General features: G+C 39.2%; 1 protein-coding gene and 1 pseudogene across 1 annotated transcript; one reads left to right on the plus strand and one right to left on the minus strand.

Moving 5' to 3' along the window:
* Positions 1-1,407: 1,407 nt before the first annotated feature.
* On the minus strand, positions 1,408-2,496 carry LOC131935416 (uncharacterized). The gene has a single exon (XM_059291817.1). The coding sequence runs from the start codon at positions 2,452-2,454 to the stop codon at positions 1,408-1,410; it is 1,047 nt and encodes a 348-aa protein (XP_059147800.1). The 5' UTR covers positions 2,455-2,496.
* Positions 2,497-2,550: 54 nt separating this feature from the next.
* Positions 2,551-13,909, plus strand: LOC131935418 (exocyst complex component 2-like; annotated as a pseudogene).
* The last annotated feature ends 7,043 nt before the right edge of the window (positions 13,910-20,952 follow it).

A 20,952-nucleotide genomic window follows, 5' to 3' on the forward strand; every position in this document is an offset into this window, starting at 1 on the left:
TTGTCAACCATCAGCAAGTTTATAAACACAAAGGTGAGAGGTTTGATTGGTTTACCTGATGTCGAGTACCACTTCACACTTCTATCACGTTCTGGTAAACATAGCGATTGTTGTTGTTTTAGTGAGGGGGGGGGAGAAATATGGTCGTCAACTTTGAGTGAGTGTCTATATATATATATATATATATATATATATATATATATATATATATATATATATAGATATATATATATATAGAGAGAGAGAGAGGCCTATAATACACACACACACACACACACACATATATATATATATATATATATATATATATATATATATATATATATATATATATATATACATATCGCATAAATATAAGTAGAAGAATTAAGTTCAATATAGCAACTATTTAGCCTACCATTGAATGCGAGTGTAATCCTGCTACCTAATGTTGATGTGCTATCCAAAGATCGCCATGTATTGTTGTATCGCCTAATGCCCTAATGTATCCAGCTTCAAACACCAAGCGCACATAACCCCGGTTATCTCTCCTTTCTACCGAGTCGCTTCCCCTCTGCACACAAAAAGCTGGCCATTTGCCAGATTCTGTTATCTTTTTGGTAAGACTGGACAGATTCGAATCGAACTTTGCTTGAGATATTGATGTATAACCTAAGCCAGGGAATGGTCGGCTGCTGACCGTTCATGTTTGAGCCTTGTCTGCGCACCAGTTACGTAAGGTAGCTATTGCGTCATGCTATTCGTGATTGTCTTGTACACCACGACATTAGAAAAATGTACTTTACAACATTAGACAAGAGTACATTACAACATTAGTGTACACTACAACATTAGACAAGTGTACACTACAACATAAGTGTACACTACAACATTAGACAAGTGTACACTACAACATTAGACATGTGTACACTACAACATTAGATAAGTGTACAGTACAACATTAGACAAGTGTACACTACAACATTAGACAAGTGTACACCACAACATTAGACATGTGTACACTACAACATTAGATAAGTGTACACTACAATATTAGACACGTGTACACTGCAACATTAGAAAAATGTACACCACAACATTAGACAAGTGTATACTACAACATTAGATAAGTGTACAATACAACATTAGACAAGTGTACAATACAACATTAGAAATGTGTACATCACAACATTAGACAAGTGTACACTACAACATTAGAAACGTGTACACTACAACATTAGTGTACACTACAACATTATAAAAGTGTGCACTGCCATACTACTACATGCGACTAATCTCCCTATTATACAAAAAATAACAGACCTATCTTGATAAAAAAAAGATCTACCAATGAGTACCAATGTCTTAAAACGAAACTAGACCTGGCCTGCCATTGACCCTGAATGCACACTCAAGGCAAAAGCTGGGTCAGCAGGGGCAGACAATCAATTTTTTCGATAACTCAGGTTGTGTCTCTTTTACATTATTGTTGGGCGTTGGGAGGATGGTGGATATGGGAATAGGAGGGCGGTGGGGTGGGGGGGGGGGGGCTTTATGTTGGCTCAAAACGCCGTCATCTTCCGAGGCGGCGCGGGGGTTCGCTACGAATGAAGGTTCTAGAAAATAAATCCCGGGTATATACAGATGGAGGTCCCGTTTTCCACCGGCGCACAGATCCTTCTTGACCAGCAGCATCTTGCTGAAGGTCACGTGGTCTGCCTTTAGAACTATCCCGTACACGTAGCAGTAGTCACGTGACCGGTAGAGCTCGTTGATGGCCGGAAACTCCAAGCGGGAAGCGACCGTTGGCTCGTCTGTTGCGTCCAGGCGCGTGACGCTGGCCCTGACGTCATCGAGCCAGATGGTGACCCGCACGACCATCGCGTGCACGTCCAGGCTGTCCCTCCTGACGGGATCTCTCAGGACGTCCAGCATCAGCCCCTGCAGGACGTCCGTGTTTTGGTGGCTGACGACGTCCATAACGATAGTGCCGGCAGACGTGTCGTACGCGTTGATGTGGTGGAGGGAAAACACAGAGGGGGGCGTGACCTTGACGGCGGTGACCTTCCCCGTGGACAAGGTTATGACGTACAAGACAGACGGCTCGTGTGGGAGCCACTCGAAGCACTCAAACGGAGCCGCCGTGGCAAGGATACAGGCCGCACCCTTCAGGTAGAGCGGGCTGACCATCACGACGGCTCTGGTCAGTGTCAAGGAGAAGCTGTGCAGGTAGACGACCTTGTGACCCACTGGCCAGCACGAGATCCGCTGGCGATCAACGGGTGACGTCATTCTGAGAAGACAGAGCTCGTGTTCTATGCCTGGCACCAGGGAGACCCGGGTCACCACGGTGAAGGTCGTGTGGGTGCCGGGCTCCACCAGCGGGTGGGCGACAGACATCAGGTCGATGAACCCGACCCTAGACAGGTTTTGTGGCGCCATCGTCATTTTTTCAACATGCCCTTGTGTTTCCATCTTGGGCTGGGGGAAATACGTCCTCGTGTTTTCAAACGTTAGAGTTGCATCCTTGTATTGATATGTCTCTCAATGTTTCTAGCTAAACTATTATAAATGTATTCATTGATATGTCTCTCAATGTTTCTAGCTAAACTATCATAAATGTATTCATTGATATATCTCTCAATGTTTCTAGCTAAACTATTAAAAATGTATTAATTGCTATGTCTTGCAGGTTTGTCAAGAGAGTCAAGCTTCTCATCCATTTCTTCAGCTGACCACCACAGTAAGACTTTTTGCTTTAATGCATTCACTGAAATCTTATTTTGATTGAGTTTTTTTTTTAAACTTTATATAGCTATTAAAAATTAATAATAAAAAGTTGATGAAGTTAAAAACATGATTTTACCTACCATTATCTTCTTCTTAGTTCTTACTTGTAATGTTGAATGAGAGTTCCTCCAACACAATTCAGGATTACATGTCAACATGTTAGATGCCGTATGGCCTGTTTTCTCCATGTTCAGCCTGCTTTTCTTTCTGGTTTTGCTTTCTGGATTTGCTTTGTGGATTTGCTTTCATATCCTTTGTCCATTCAAGCACAAACTTCGAGTCAGCAATTGTTTGATTTTGGAGTTTTCTCTCCTAGATGGGTTGCTGTCCACAGCTATTAAGCTTCATCTGCCTAAGGGTTTGAACTCGAGACTTTTCAGTTTAGTATCCATGAGCTTTACTTGCTCGGCCATGCCTACCCCTTCTGACTCTAAAATTAGCATTATCTGAGAAGTGACTTATTCTTCCCTTATTCTATCCTAATTTTGTCATTACATCTTAAAGAAATATTCTGATTACGAATGTGCTTTACATAAGTGTGACTTGCTCCTACAGGTTCATGGAGGTTTAAAACCCCCCAGAAAGTTTTGTTTGTGGAAGACATCACTGACATCATGCTCCAACACTTCCCTGATTACTGGAGGCTGGGCCAGAGCTACTTCACAAGGGAGGTCAGTCCAAAGTTCTTTTTTTTAAATTTATTTTATTTAAAAAAAAACAAGTTTTTTTCAGCTTTAAGTAAAAGCATTTCGAAATTTATTTAAATGCTTGTTTGTTTTTTGAAAAGAATTATTTTATTATTTAAATATAAGATTATTATTAAAAATTTAAGAAATAAACTTTGGCAAAGACCTAGATACAATATACAGTTAGTTTTATCACTAAGCTACTTTTTATTTTAAATAAGAAACAAATGTTTTATAAAGAATGGTACAGCTAGAAAGCTAGAAAGCTGTATAGTGTTAATTGTGTCTGAAATGTTCTCTCACCAAACCTACATTTTATTTTTCCATCATTATGTTTAGAAATCTGAGAAAGGTGTAAAAATTGACACCAGTAAGCATGGAAAGATGAAGGTAGGTGTTGACTAGAAACTTCGTGATTGCTTTTGCTTTAACATTGAAAAAAAGAGAAACATAAAAACACAAAATAAACAGAATAAACAGAGAATGACCTTCCCTAAACTTTCGTGAATATTTTATATCAACTTTTGAGCGATTTCCGATAACTGGAAGTGGAATTTTTTCTACTTTGAATTTTTCAAAAACCTATAACTTGAGTACTATTTCAGATAGATAAATGAAATTTCACATGCACCATTATGCAAATTTTATTTGACATTCACTTGGTGTGCACTATTTTTTTTTCTATTCTATTTTTCAAAGTGTAAGTATTTAAAATGGATTAAAATTCATGTCTATATCCTGAGTTGCCATCCCCTGTTGTTTTATATAAGAGTATTTGAGAAAGTTTAGGGGAGATCACTTCCTGTATATTTTTTTTTTTTTTTCTTTTTTTTCTTTTTTTTTTTTTTTACTTCCTGTATATCCAGTATATTTAAAATGAATTTTAAAATTTATTTTTAAACAAAACTGTGATAAAAAAATCATTGTAATTTTAGATAAAAATCTTGTTCAATAATTCATCTTGGTTTATTACTTTGGGGTAGAAAGTAAAAATGATGATATGAGTAATTATTAAAAAAAATGGAGGATATAGATAGAAAATGTTTAGATCTCAAAGCATCATATAATTTTTTGTTAATTTAAACTTCAACTTACTTTGTTTTGTCATATACTTTTCTGATTTTTTTTATTGATACAGGTATACTGTACAAATTATTAATTGTTATCTCCCCTAGCAAATGATGACAGAAGTTATCACCCTGTTTTCTAATTATGTAAGAGCTGCCTTCCTGCCAGAATCCCTGGAAAACTTACCTGAGAACGAGCGAGTTAAGTTTGGGGTTTGGCCCTCATCAGGCAAACAGGACCATGTGTCTGGAGCGTGGCTCCCCACCTGTGTAAGAAATATCAGGTAGGAAAAGTGTTTTGGTGTGATTAACAAAATATTTTGTTAATTGAGTTTTAAACTTTTTGATCTGTGTACAGTTGTTTGACTGCATTTTATCAAGCTGTCTTTTTAGAGAAATTGATTTCAATCCACTTGTTTAAATTTTTTGGGGACCAGGTTTTTAATAATAAATCTTTACATACTGTTCAAACACTATATCAGCCCTAAACAATCACTTCCCTCAAGAGTATTTATTTTAAAAAATTTTAATGGATTGTATTTTTATACCCACTGTATCAGCCCTTAGATCAGCGATTTTCAACCTTTTTTGAGGTACCACACCCTACCAGTTTTATATGCGTATTCTCCGAACCCTTGTTTTAGTTCTATCGTCCGCACTGACAAAATCCGATTGTGAATCATGAGTCGGGTTTGTGTTTGATTGAACCCAAGATAAGAACCATTGCAGTACATGTTACGCTCGGGTTTGATTCAACTCAACAACAACAATTCGTGACACATATTGTATACTTTTATTTAGTTTCACGTTCAACGTTATAGGGTCGCCCTCACCCTAACCGCTACCAACTAACCCCTTACAACAGGGGTCGGCAACCTGTGGCTCGCGAGCCGCATGCGGCTCTTTTGACATCAAGATGCGGCTCTCCAGCTCCTTGCGCAAATACTAATAATCTTAATCAAAAAATAAAATATTTGAAATAAAAAAATGTTAGTGGCTCTTTAAAACCAGGGAAATTTTGAAAATTGTAACTTTTGGCTCTTCAGCTTCAAAAGGTTGCCGACCCCTGCCTTATAACCATTCACTCCAACGTTTATACCGCATTCGACCTTGGGATAACAATACATAAACACACCGGGGTTAACAATACTCTAGGGTAAACTCAACACACACACGCACTCTCTCCTAATTATAGATTATTCTAACCTATTTATATCTTACCTACAACTAACCTGTAACAGTACATGGTCCCTTCCATAGATTTAATTTCAACCTGTTTTTATTTTAAATCCCAGAAATTGTTCCAACACTTTATCAGCCCTAGATGGGCACGGTGACGCCATGATTGTCCTCAACGAGCTGGCATTTGACATGAGGACCAACTGCATGTTTACCCTACTCAAACAGGCCATAATAGGTTTGCTGTTGTTGTTTTGTTTTTTTTTGGTGACACATTTTATTTCTGGGACATGTTTAAATTTTGACGTTTTATCTTAGTAAATATTTACAACAGTATTTGAATTACGGCTTCTTGAAGTGTCCGGTGCTTATTACATCCTTGGCTGTGTTGTCAAGGTATTGGTGACACAGTGACGTGATGACTGACCTTGTGCCATGACACATGACCGATTTGACAATAACCACTTCAGCACTGCTAAAGATATTGATAATACTGGTGAACACAATAGCCTTAAAGCTATTAAATGCTTTGCCGTGAAGAATTTTAAAATATAAAAAAAAACTTTATATAATGGTGTGGTAAGTTAGCATAAGTTACTTCTAATTTTAATAACAAAAATTTTTACCTATCATTACAGATGTCAAATCTTTGCATACCAAGGAAACATGGGTAGTTGAGACAGACGACGAGTCAGGGGGAACAACTCAGTTGGTAATTATAATTGCCTCCCATATCATCAGGTGTATAAAGAATGACTTTAATGGAATGTTACAATGACTTACTTCATCATTCTCAGCCTGCACTGTTTGAAAACATTGTGAATGAAACAATACAGCACCTGCATGAGGTTGTGGTCATGAACAAAGCCCCTGAACCTGAGGTGAGATCATTTCCTAATCAATCAACTGGTAATCTTGTTAGTGTTGTCGTTGAAAGGTGAATGGTCAGTTACTAGTATCAGCGGTGGTGCAGGTAGGGGGTTGTTAGAACTATAGAATTATTTCTATTGGACTATTTTTTTAGTAGTGGCTTCATTTAGTGGGTCATCTTGAAGTTGGACCAGCTCCATTATTGGATGCAATAGAAATATATACGGTTTCCCCTGAACAGCTAATAGTTTCAATAGGTGGTGAACTCATATCTCTTGTTAAATTGTTTTGCTTACTTGCTTACTGCATGTAAAAAAGAGGGGGAGGTGTCCAGGATTTGATAGTTTCTGCACCCAGGTGTACTATTGGCATGCTTACCTGCTGTCATCATTGTGAGAATACCCCCTAAATGAAATCTGAATCACAATAATCAACATCTAATTGCTTCAATGTGCTATTTTAGTTTTTTTGTTTTCTAATGTTAAATACCAATATAAAATATTATTTCATTAGTATTTGTTTGTATATAATTAAGTATATTTGTGTATGTAAATATATATATATATATATATATATATATATATATATATATATATATATATATATATATATATATATATCTGGGGGAGAATTTGTCCCCCCCCCCCCCTCTTCTCCCCCATGACTTTCCTCTTAAACTGAATATCTGGAACCTATTTGAATCTTTTGATCACACTTTTCAGTGTAACTATTTTTAATAGTTCAGACATTTAATCTGGATTAATTTCCTGTCCCAAAAAGTTGTTTAGCTAGGAAATATACAGCCGTGGATTAAACTTTTGTGTAAAGTAATTTTTTAAAACTTTGGAAACAAAATTGTGGCAAAGACTTGCATCTTACTGAAATCTCCCAGTGTTTTATACTTATAGCCATGTTGTCCATTTAGTCGTATAATATTAATACAAAATATTTTATGAACAAAAAAATGTTTGTCGTGCAGATATTTAGCCAACGACCAATCCAAAAAGAGGCCACAGCATTATGTAGTCAGCTGCTGCAAGCCTTCTCTGTCTGTATGGAGCAGTTAGTTTTTAGTCCACCTCTACAGAAGACAGAAACCAAACAGTAAGTGTTGGATTGTTTTGTTGTATACAACGTTGTTTATTGAGCAGTTAGTTTTTAGCCCACCTCTACAGAAGACAGAAACTAAACAGTACGTGTTGGATTGTTTTGTTGTATACAACATTGTGTATGGAGCAGTTGGTTTTTAGCCCACCTCTACAGAAGACAGAAACCAAACAGTAAGTGTTGGATTGTTTTGTTGTATACAACGTTGTTTATTGAGCAGTTAGTTTTTAGCCCACCTCTACAGAAGACAGAAACTAAACAGTACGTGTTGGATTGTTTTGTGGTATACAACTTTGTGTATGGAGCAGTTAGCTTTCAGTCCACCTCTTCAGAAGAAATGACTCAAACAGTTTAGGATTGTTTTGTTGTATACAACTTTGTGTATGGAGTAGTTGATCCAACTAATAAATAACTTTGTTGACATTGTATCCATAGTAATGTGAAAATACTGATTGGACAAGACATTGAGCTAGAGCAACATGAAGATCCTATTCCATCCATGGTTAGTATCATTTTAGCTTAATTTTTTTTCAAAAACAGAATATTAAAGTAGTCATTTTTAAATTTTTTGCCCTGCACTTCTGTTAAATCCTCCCCAATATTACTTGGCTCTTCCTATATACCCCCTATCACTTAAAATGTATGTTTAGAGTTTTATTAGTTTTATTAAATGTAGCTTCACAATGCATTAGTAACCCCCACACTTTTGGATACTGGGTTTCAGGCAGCATGTCAGATTTTTATCTAACTATAAAATGGTTTAAAAAAGAAAAGCAATAGGAATTGTACTAAAGAATAGGGATGTTGAGACATGTGACATGGCTTAGCACTGACCAATTGTATGTTTGTGATTAAACACAGGTCAAAAGGCTGATCATTATGCTGAGTAATTGTAGCCACACTCTGAACCACGTCATACCTCGCACCATTGAAAACCTCACCAAGCACGGCTATGTTCAGATGGAGAAGGCACTCAAGGTATGTCCAACTTGCCTTAAAATTGTGTCCACACTGTCTTTGTTCTTCAAGGGGCGCGTCTGAATCTTACCATTAAATTGATCCCACACCATCCATTTTCTTCATGTGTTGATTCCATTGTGCATAAGTCAGAAGAGACCTTTACCTTGAGGCATTTTATTATACATTTTTTTACTGGCTTTAGATATTTTATGGGATAATGTTGTATAGTGGTAGAATATTTGGTTGATAACCCTATTTGTAAGCCATGATCTTGATTCCCACTGTGTGTCAGTGTGAGCAGATGACTTTACTCAGATAGCAGATGACGTTCTGACCACACAAAAGTTGATGAGCTATTGTTCACCTGCCCTTTGGAATGTTGTATCTGAAAGATTTTACTTTTAAGAAATGAAAAATTAAATTAGGTTCTATTTCAGGCTGCTCAAGATTCCTACAGTGACCTAGTTTTTAAGATAGAAAATTTTTATTTGATTCTATACCAGGCTGCACAAGATTCCTACAGTGACCTGGACATCCGTTTGTTTTCCAGTTACATTGAGCAGAAGTCTGATCCCATCCTGGGGGTCATGGAGCCCAACATGTATAGGGGGGCTTCAACTGGAAGACATGGAAAAACCCCACAGGGGTCCGCAACTATCTGAAGGAAATCATCATGAGCCTCACTGAAGTTCATGCTGAGGTATTCAGTTTATTGGGGTGTTTATCAGGATGAGGGTTAGGGTTTGGTTTTGATTCAGATTTTCAGTATTCAGTTTGTTATGGGGAAGGCACATCAATTTCAGTGTAAGATTAGGTTAAGTTAAGGTCCTTTATATAGCCTGGCTGTAAAATTTTAAGGGTCAGTGTATTTCATTTTTCTCTCATTTGTTGAAAGTAACAGAAAAATAAAGTGTGGGTGGAATGCAAATTTTTAAAAATTTATTTTTTGTTTACGGTGCGGTGCAAGATTTATGTTTTTTTTATGAATAAACATTGTCGAACATGTCAGTCTTGATACTGTGTATGTACTAGACAAAGAAAGTGTAACATATGCATATTTTACAAACATGATAAGTAGTTTTGTTTGACTATCCCAATAATACCTAACATTAATTTGACATACAAAAATACCTATATTATATACTTAAAAATGGAATTTTATGTAAACGCTTATATTGTAATATATGTTATCTTTAAAATATGACGTAGCTAATGTTTTTGATAAGTTCAGTTTGTGATGTAACGACACGTCATATTTTGTCACCTGGGTGTCTACAGGTGTACAGCATATCCCCCAGGTTTGTGATGAGGGTGATGAAAAAAATCACAGAGGCCGTGTGTGAGGAGGTCTCCAGGCTCATCCAGTGTGTCACAGAGTTCAATGCTTGTGGGGCCATACAGGTGAGTCAGTGAGTACAGGTGAGTCAGTGAGTACAGGTGTGTCAGTGAGTACAGGTGTGTCAGTGAGTACAGGTGTGTCAGTAAGTACAGGTGTGTCAGTGAGTACAGGTGTGTCAGTGAGTACAGGTGTGTCAGTGAGTACAGGTGTGTGAGTGAGTACAGGTGTGTCAGTAAGTACAGGTGTGTCAGTGAGTACAGGTGTGTCAGTGAGTACAGGTGTGTCAGTGACCACAGGTGTGTCAGTGAGTACAGGTGTGTCAGTGACCACAGGTGTGTCAGTGAGTACAGGTGTGTCAGTGACCACAGGTGTGTCAGTGAGTACAGGTGTGTCAGTGAGTACAGGTGTGTCAGTGAGTACAGGTGTGTGAGTGAGTACAGGTGTGTCAGTAAGTACAGGTGTGTCAGTGACCACAGGTGTGTGAGTGAGTACAGGTGTGTGAGTGAGTACAGGTGTGTGAGTGAGTACAGGTGTGTGAGTGAGTACAGGTGTGTCAGTGAGTACAGGTGTGTCAGTGAGTACAGGTGTGTCAGTGAGTACAGGTGTGTCAGTGAGTACAGGTGTGTGAATGAGTGCAGGTGTCTGAGTGAGTGTAGGTGTGTGAGTACAGGTGTCAGAGTGAGTGCAGGTGTGTCAGTGAGTACAGGTGTCTGAGTGAGTGCAGGTGTGTGAGTGAGTGCTGGTGTGTGAGTGAGTGCTGGTGTGTCAGTGAGTACAGGTGTGTCAGTGAGTACAGGTGTGTGAGGGAATGAAGGTGAGTGAGTGAGTGCTGGTGTGTCAGTGAGTACAGGTGTGTGAGTGAATGAAGGTGAGTACTGATGAGTCAGTGAGTACAAGTGATTCAGTCATTTATTACTTTTGAAACTTTATACACGAATTAGGACACACTATAGTGGAATATATGACTTTCTCAAATTAAAATATTTTTATTTGAAATAATTAATATAAAAATTATATCCTTTTCTTTATCATACCACAGCTAAATTTTATTTACTTTCCTAGGCAGGACTAGAACTAGAAGCTTTACAAAGCACAGTCAAGATCTACAGTACACCCCATGTGCAGTAAGTTGTTTTAACAGAGTTATGTATATATATCTGGCCGTCCTTTCATGAGCTACATGATGGTCAGGCTGACCTGGCAGATGACCTTGATGCCAGTATATACTGCCATCAGGTGTTGGACAGATGGTGCCATGCAAATGTTCTATCAGAAATTGATAGTTGTACTGCTCAACTTTTACACCTGGATCTATCTTGTCCATCATAGCCCAACTATGATGGACTGAATGGTCTAGGGCTGCTACCACACACAAAGTTGACATGCATGTAGGGAACCTCTCTATACGTGGTCCATGTTGTTACTTAAATTCTGTTCAAATGGCATTTTGTATGATGGCTTACTTTTAGGTCTTTGGAATAGAATATACTAACATGATTGGTTTTTACAAGCTTTTATTTAACTCACTTCCTCTGTCTGTCTGTCGTCAGTCTAGATCGAAATGCCGGAGCGAAAATTCGGACACTTCTAACAGATACGGTTCTTAGTTGGTACATGGGTCAAAACATGAAGACAATGCAATCGAAATTAAATTTGACTTCATTAAATGCCTAATTAATTTTTTATGAATTAATAAAATGTGGACCAAAATAGTAGGCATGTCTCTCCAACCACACCACACGCGTCATCACGTTCAATAGCTGTGTCATCACGTTCAATAGGTGCGCAATGGTTTTTAGTCATGTAACTCTATTGTAAATAAACATTTAATTGTAAAGTACTGAAAAAAAAAATAAGAAGCTTTTATGTAATAATGCACTAAAAAGTAGAAAATAAATTATACAATACTATTTAAATTACTATAAAGAAAAGCGTGGGTTTCTTCTCAAATATTAGTAAAGGTATCCAATAGGTACTAAAGTGACACACGCTTTTCTTTATAGTAATTTAAATAGTACTGTATAATTTATTTTCTACTTTTTAGTGCATTATTGCATAGAAGCTTGTTATTAAAACGTTTTTTTATGAATTTTTTTTTCAATGTGATGTTTCTTTGTATCAACAGAAATAGTTTTAAAGCTGCTTTAGCCTGTGTTCCAGAATTGTCCGAGGAAGGCAAACAGTAAGTCTATGTTACATTTTTAAGTGAGGGCAATAAAAGGATTAATATAGTTTTTATACACACAGTAGAAAGATAACATCACCTGAATACTGGATGGTGGGTTACCTTACAGAGACAGCACATTTTGAGCTAGCCCGGTTGTGAGTTGTTGAGTTGCCAGTTCTTATTTTGTTGTACTGACATCAGATGACTGACATCAGATGACTGACATCAGATGACTGACATCAGATGACTGACATCAGATGACTGACATCAGATGACTGACATCAGATGACTGACATCAGATGACTGACATCAGATGACTGACATCAGATGACTGACATCAGATGACTGACATCAGATGACTGACATCAGATGACTGACATCAGATGACTGACATCAGATGACTGACATCAGATGACTGACATCAGATGACTGACATCAGATGACTGTAGAAATAAACCAGCCAATAATGCCTCCCCAGGGTTGTGGCCCAGCTGTTGGACAAGTTCCGCTCCCGGATGAAGATCCAGCTCATGTGCTTCAACCCGGATATATCATCTCCAACAACACTGAAGAAAGCCCAGCTGTCTGTCTCCAGGTGCTAGGCCTGTGACTGTGTGTATTGGCCGAACATTGTGTGGCACAGAGCTTCAGTGTGCTTCATCTTGTCAGTTGTACACGCTGTGTGTTCAGTCTGCAATCTCCTTGACTGTTGGTTGAATATCTGTTTGTGGCACAGTGCTTCAGTTTGAATGTCTAACTCTTACTGGTACATAGCATCACAGACTAAAATATTGTCAGACAGCATTTTCTGCCTGAGCAACGTCATTCAATCACAGTGGAGATTGGACAGCTTGGTTATTTAGATATTATGGTCCTGCTTCAACAGACAATGATGTTGTATGAAAATATTGAACAAACAACTTGGTGTTTGCCTTTAACTGGAGTTAAGGTTTGTAGAATAATTTTTCTTCGTCTCCGGAATGTTATGTTTTCAGACAAGACAAATGTAGGCTGTGATGGAATACTTGTTCACTTGAGATTGATCTCTGTGATATTACTATAGACTGGTTGAGTGCTTATGTCGATATTTTGGAGTGAACCCAGTTTTATAGGCACCAGTGTTTTGTAAGACATCATTGAGTATGAACTGTTATTATGTATACTTGGTTACATCCCTGAGTGATTCCAGCTCTGATGGGTAACTAGCATGACTGTAAGAACTCTGAGATTCCATCCCAGCTCAGACAGCCTGTTGTTATAGCAGAGGAAGTAGAGTTGGCTGAAAAGCATACTGACAGCACACTACTTAATTACACATTGGCACAAAAACAGATCTACTCTACATCACCTACCACAGAGCCTAACTTAACATTTATGGGATTAGTGTTGCTTCGTTGTTTAATGTAGGTATAAAGTCTCTTCAAGTATTTCAAATTGCTTTATTTAAAGTTGAAAAGTATTGGCTTGTTGTCATGCTGACAATCAGCTGTCTTAACTCTTAATCAGTTAATGTACTGTAGAATTTAGTTAATTGGTTTTCACAATGCTTTAGGCCTACACATTAGCTCATAAAATAACAAAGTAACATAATTCATGTATAATTGGAGGTATAGTGAATGTGATGAATTATTTTTATTGAACTATTTATTTTAATATTGGCTTGATTTGGTGGGTCTACTTGAAGTTGGACCAGCTCCATTATTGCATACAATAGAAATATATAAGGCTTCCCCTCAAAAGCAAATGGTTTCAATAGGTGGTGAACTCATATTCCTGTTGATCAGTGCAGCTATTGTTTTGGAAAAAAGAGGGGGAGGTGTCCAGGAATTGATAAGGTCTCTGCACCCAGGTGTGCCACTGACATGTTTACCTGTTGTCATCATTGTGAGATTAACTCATGTAATACAGGTGACAAGTTACTATACTAAGTTGAACAGATTTTGTTTGAAAAGTAGTGAATCATAGGATAGTGCTTTTGAATGTTTAGTTATATTTGAAGGGTACCATAATGTATACAATATTCAATAATTGTAACATTCTTGTCAGTTTTTTGTGTGTACATATTTTATAAAGCTTTATTTACTGTTACAGTTAGAAACTTCTTTTGTTTTTCTTATTGTAAGAGTTCAATTGTGTGTGTGAGTGTGTGTGTGGGGGGGGGGGGGGGAGGGGGGGGGGGGTGAAAATATCTGCTCTGTCATTGCTTTCATTGACCAGGGTTTGATGATTAAATTATTAATTGGAAAACCAAGTTTATTTGTTGGTGGTTTTTTTTTAATGTGTATTAAGTGTAGCCTATTATGATGTAATATTTGTAAAAAGAAACCAAAAATAAATAAAAACACTCATTCTAGTTAATACACTGACGTTAGCTGGACCTATCTTTGTTCACGTAGTTTGGGAAGTCTCTGGGCTAGGGTTCATGTGGTTGTGCTAGGGTTCATGTGGTTGTGCTAGGGTTCAGGTGGTTGTTTGGTTCGTCTGTGGGGTCAGGCAGATCTTTACAGGTGGCCTTGATATAGACCGGACTCACATTCATGAGATTAAATAAGCCGAGATACTGGCCACTAAATCTCTTGCTCAGTCATGTCCACAAACAAATAACCTCTGACAATTCTGCGCATCTAAATCCATCCGAGATACTAAAAACATGAATGATAAATAATCTGATTCGCAACCCAAAGCTCATGCAAAATTTTACGCACCACGGAAAAAGTTTCGCTTGAAAAAAAAAACGAACGGGAATTTCCAAGAACTTCCATCATCCCTTGCGTTCATTGTTGTGGTGTGACATTTATTTGTGTGACATTGGAGTGTGACCTGGGTCTTAGGACGGCATGTCGACTCATGGTTCAAGAAAAGACGCCACAATTCTAGAGGTAGTTCAAGTTAATAATTCTAGATTCTAGTTTGTAAGTCTGACATTATACCAGCACTAGACCGTCTAGCTGTATAGGTAGCTCAAGTAAACAATGCTAGACAAGATCTTGATTCTAGTCTCCCATTGTCTGACCGTCTCGCTTTAGATGTAGTACAAGAGAATAATTTTATACTTCCTTTAGATTCTAGTTTCCCTTATCTCAAGACTAAACCGCTTATGACAATATCCTGCGTCTAGAGTTTCTTCCAGGCATCTCTTCAGGGGGAGGGGAGGGGGGGGGAGAGGTAAAAGTCTACCCCCCCCCCAACGAAATGGAATTTATAAAGAAAATATATACTTTTGACAGTGCGCCCCCCTCGTCTGCTGGACTAGACCTAAACAACAAAGTTATACGCATTGTTACTATTCCGTGCTAGAGCAGACCAAAACAACAGTTATACACGTTTAACTGTCGGCTGCTAGACTAGACCAAAACAACAAACTTAATACACATTGTTACTGTCGTCTGCCAGAGAAGATGCAGACAGCGAGCACTAACAGTGACGACAACCAGGACAACAACCAGCCACAACCCCAGGAGCAACCAAAAGACGAGCAGGGTGAGGCAGGAGGTAGGCAAGAACTGGTCGCCATCTTGGACCGTTTGTTCTCCAAATCAATGGAAGACGGGGCCCCTGTCGTGGACAGCAATGACAGAGTAGGCATATATTGCTTTCTGTTCTGCTATACAATATATAATATATAATATGTTCTGCTATACTATATAGAAAATAATATATAGAGTCTATAAAAGAAGTAATTATTATAATTTTTGCCATTTTTCAACATTGCGTCATCACCCTCAACTGGTTCTCTCTTTGTGATCGTAGCCCCTCACTTGTGCCGACACTATATATATATATATATATATATATATATATATATATATATATATATATATATATATATATATATATATATATATAGGCTATACACCCAAACACATATATACGCCTATATTTCTGTATATAAATTAAAAACACCTGATGTTTATAATCTCCTATGATCTGCACCAGTTGAGCCGGGTAGCCTGCCTGTCTGTTGCTGCAAGTATCGGCCATGTTGACGGGGTGAAGAAACTTCAGGATGAAAATCTTGACGTCAATGCCAGGTCAAAGGTAAGCCCCATTTAAATTAAAACGTCCCCTCAAAATGTTTTCCTTCTACGTAGTTTTAGTCGCCTGTCATCAATGATGTATCGGTTAAGGTATGGGTGTGTGTTGGAAACGAAGGGGAGGTGGGTTGAGGGGTGGGTGGGATTCACAAATCTTTGATGCATTTTTAACACGCTGTATTAGGTGTAGAAGAGATTTGACTATCGTCTGACTGGTTTAAGAAACTGTATAACATTTAGAAGAGATATGACTATCGTCTGACTGGTTTAAGAAACTGTATATAATTTTAAATTTTCGATGCGTTTAAAAACATAGATCTGAAGCAGATATGTGAATGATGTGGTCAGTGTTTTTTCAGGCATTGCTTCGGGAAGTGGACACTGCCACCCCGGGGATGACAAAATATAAAGCGTATATAAAAAATATATACCTTAACCAGTGTCCACCTCTCGTTAATTTTAAATGCCCCCCCCACCCCCCCCACCCCCGAGGAAAATATCTGAAAGATACGTGCCTGTAGATACCTGTTCAGTGACAACTGTGTAGTTGATTTGGTTCCAACCTACTCTCAAGATTACCATTCAACCTTCGCCAACCTACTCTCACGATTACCATTCAACCTTCACCAACCTACTCTCAAGATTACCATTCAACCTTCGCCAACTTACTCTCAAGATTACCATTCAACTTTCGTCAACCTACTCTCAAGATTACCATTCAGCCTTCGCCAAGCTACTCTCAAGATCAGTGGCGTAGGCAGGGGGGGTTAGGGGGGGGGTCATAACCCCCCCCCCCATAGACCCCTCGGTATATATAAAAAGTATGAGGGGGGGGGTGCAAATCGAAAGTTTGAGGGGGGGGGGGGGTGCAAATCGAAAGTTTGAGGGGGGGGGGGGTGCAAATCGAAAGTTTGTCCCCGGGTAAAAATTGGAACCCCCCCCCCCCCTTGAGTCGATCCTGGCTACGCCACTGCTCAAGATTACCACTCAACCTTCGCCAACCTACTCTCAAGATTACCATTCAACCTTCACCAACCTACTCTCAAGATTACCATTCAACCTTCACCAACCTACTCTCCAGATTACCATAAAACCTTCGCCAACCTACTCTCAAGATTTTCTATCAACCTTCACCAACCTACTCTCAAGATTACCATTCAACCTTCACCAACCTACTCTCAAGATTACCATTCATTCTTCACCAACCTACTCTCAAGATTATCTATCAACCTTCACCAACCTACTCTCAAGATTACCATTCAACCTTCACCAACCTACTCTCAAGATTACCATTCAACCTTCACCAACCCACTCATCTCTTCTTTACATCATTAAATCATTCAATCGGAGTTGACAGGTGATCGTCACCGCCTTCATTAATCAGTGTTTAGGTCGCGTGACGTAGATTAGAGAGTGGAGTGGCGTGGTGTAAAATTTAAAGTAAGGTGGTAACGGTTGGTGGGTGGGGGGGGGATGGTAGGAGAGGTTGGAAGATGATTCAATGGACGTATGCAGTGTAAATGAAGGGAGGGTCGTGTTTTTCCCATCTAGAAATAATTAAACCATTAACAGGCATGGAGAAAAAAAGAAAAACAAGGATCTTGTCCTGATAAACCCCGCCACGAATGCAAAAAAAAAGTACACTGGCGAAAAGTTAAGACACTTCACTTTTTGTCAACTTCAATTTAATGCACGCACGCAACCTTGACATTTTTTATGTCTAGACATTTGAATGCTTTTAAGCATACGCCATAGGATTAGGGCTAGGGTTAGGTTTGGGTTAGGGTTAGGGTTAAAAACTAAATGTTCACGTTTCATATAATCTTTTTATAATCTTGCTCGAGTGGCGGAGGTTTATTTTTTTGGCGGGGCTTATTTGGACAAGATCCAAAAACAAAATCACACAATTACAGGCCATTACATACTGTTATAGGAATTTATTAAAAAAAAAAAAAAAACTAAAACAATCCCCCAGTTTATCTGAAGTTTTATCCCCCCCCCCCCCTCACCCACCTTCCACTGAACGGTGCAGGGATGTTTCACGGTGCTACAGAGCGCCGAGTCGTGGAAACATTACAAGATCGCTGAGATGCTGCTACAGAAGGGAGCCGAGGTCTCTGATCCATCGGAGGTTGGTGGCACTGATTTACTAGGGGGGGGGGATTAAAGTGAGGTGGGTGGCACTGGTTTACGGGGGGTGACTTAAGTGAGGTGGGTGGCACAGGTTTACATGGTGGGGGGGGTGGGGGTATAGGTTTTTAAGTGAGTGTGCAAGCACTGGCTTCTAGGATGCTTATTGACAATGGTTCATGTGGGTCTTTAGGTGTTGTGAGTAGCACCAGTTCGTGAGGTTCTTTGGGTGGTATGGGTAGCACTGGTTCTTGGGTCTGAGTAATATGGCACTGCATCCGGGGGTGTTATCCAGTGATGTGGGTAGCACCAGTTCATGGGATCTGAGTAATAAGGCACTGGATCTTGATCTTTTTGATGCTGTTACACAGGTTTTTGTGATTTGCTTAAACTATGTTATATATATATATATATATATAAATATATATATATATATATATATATATATATATATATATATATATAAATATATATATATATATATATATATATATATATATATATATATATATATATATATTTACCAATTAGACAGGGCAAAATAGTTTGATGTTGGCAGCAGCTAATGGTGATGTCACAATGATGAATCTTTTATGGAACTACAAAGGCTCAGATTTAGACATCAACGCGATAGATCAGGCAAGTTGTATTCAAGTGCATCTAAAGTCCGACGATGTCTTTGTTTGTCTGCCGGTGTAACCTCATAGTATGTTCTCAGCTGACTTTGTTGTTCAGGGTTTAAACCTCTGGTAGGGAGAAACTCGTAGCAAACTGTTAACTTGTACGCGGGCTTAGAACCTAATAACTCCATCCACATTCACTTGAATAGAGATATTTTATTTTCGTGGCAGTGAAATCGACGAATCGTGTACGTTTCAGTGTTGCTCATTTGATTTTACAGCAATATTTATCTTACACCTTGTACATCACCCTGCCTAGGCCCAGCGTCTATAATGTTTATTTGTAATGCTTAAATTTGCATTCAGGTTATTTTTCCCGAACATGGGTGGACCACAAATATTGAATTTCTTGTAACTAACATAAGAAAAACTTTTGACGTGTTACTTAACAGATAATTATACGCTTGTATGGTAGGGTAGACTTAAAACAGTTCACACAAAATAGCAAACCAAGTATAAGTTTTCAATGTTTCTCCTAAGATTACCTAATTAGCTTGCCTTCTTATGGTTTCACGTTAATGTTTCTGCCACCTAGTCTCACCAACTCACCTAGCCTACGTCTGGTCTCACCAACTCACCTAGCCTACGTCTGGTCTCACCAACTCACCTAGCCTACGTCTGGTCTCACCAACTCACCTAGCCTACGTCTGGTCTCACCAACTCACCTAGTCTACGTCTGGTCTCACCAACTCACCTTGCCTACGTCTGGTCTCACCAACTCACCTAGCCTACGTCTGGTCTCACCAACTCACCTTGCCTACGTCTGGTCTCACCAACTCACCTTGCCTACGTCTGGTCTCACCAAGTCACCTAGCCTACGTCTGGTCTCACCAAGTCACCTAGCCTACGTCTGGTCTCACCAACTCACCTAGCCTACGTCTGGTCTCACCAACTCACCTAGTCTACGTCTGGTCTCACCAACTCACCTAGTCTACGTCTGGTCTCACCAACTCACCTTGCCTACGTCTGGTCTCACCAACTCACCTTGCCTACACCTAGTCTCACCAACTCACTTTGCCTACACCTAGTCTCACCAACTCACCTTGCCCACCTAGTCTCACCAACTCACCTAGCCTACACCTAGTCTCACCAACTCACTTTGCCTACACCTAGTCTCACCAACTCACCTTGCCCACCTAGTCTCACCAACTCACCTAGCCTACACCTAGTCTCACCAACTCACCTGGCCCACGTCTGGTTTCAGCTGGGTCAAACTGTCCTACACAAGGCGGCCAAGCTCGGTGACCTTGAGACGTGTGAGCTCTTCATCCAACATTTCTCGTCAGGCGACACCTCGGTGTGTGAGCAGGTCGCCAAGCTAATCCTCAGCGAGGACACGGTCAGTTGGCATGTCAGCTGTCACATGTCACTGTCACATGTCACTGTCACATGTCATGTCACTGTTGACATGTCATGTCTGTCATGGTTTTGTTGATTGGTCTAACTTGATTACTAGCAGTAGCCACTTCAGGGCTAATCAGTTAAAAGCTCCCTGCATAACCAACACACTTAAAAAAAACGCTTAGTGCATACCACCTCTATCCTGTTTAATGTATGTAGTAGCTTTATGCCCGCTACCATACCACGTGCATTTTAGCCATCACCAAACAGAACATGCTACACAAATCTTAATAAACAGCTTTAAATATCAATATAAAAAACAGCATCATTAAATCCTTCCTTTGCTATAACATGGCGTTAAAACAAGACCCCCACACCATTAACCCCTCCCTCCTTATAAGATAACGTAACGTAACGTAACAACACACCACAACACTACATCAATAACCCCCCCCCCTATAACATGACCCCCACACCATTAACCCCTCCTCCTTATAACATAACATAACGTAACGTAACACCACACCACAACACCACATCAATAACCCCCCCCCCTATAACCCCACACTATTAACCCCTCCCTCCCCCACCAGGAAGGACGTACGCCCATCTGTGAGGCCCTA

Source organism: Physella acuta, unplaced genomic scaffold (genome assembly GCF_028476545.2).
Source record: "Physella acuta isolate Inbredline_101_S28 unplaced genomic scaffold, ASM2847654v3 ptg000144l, whole genome shotgun sequence".
NCBI classification, from domain to species: Eukaryota; Metazoa; Mollusca; class Gastropoda; family Physidae; genus Physella; species Physella acuta.

Bases quoted from the DNA above. Each gene is read 5' to 3' on its own strand.
- LOC131935416 (XM_059291817.1), bottom strand. From the start codon at position 2,454: ATGGAAACACAAGGGCATGTTGAAAAAATGACGATGGCGCCACAAAAC.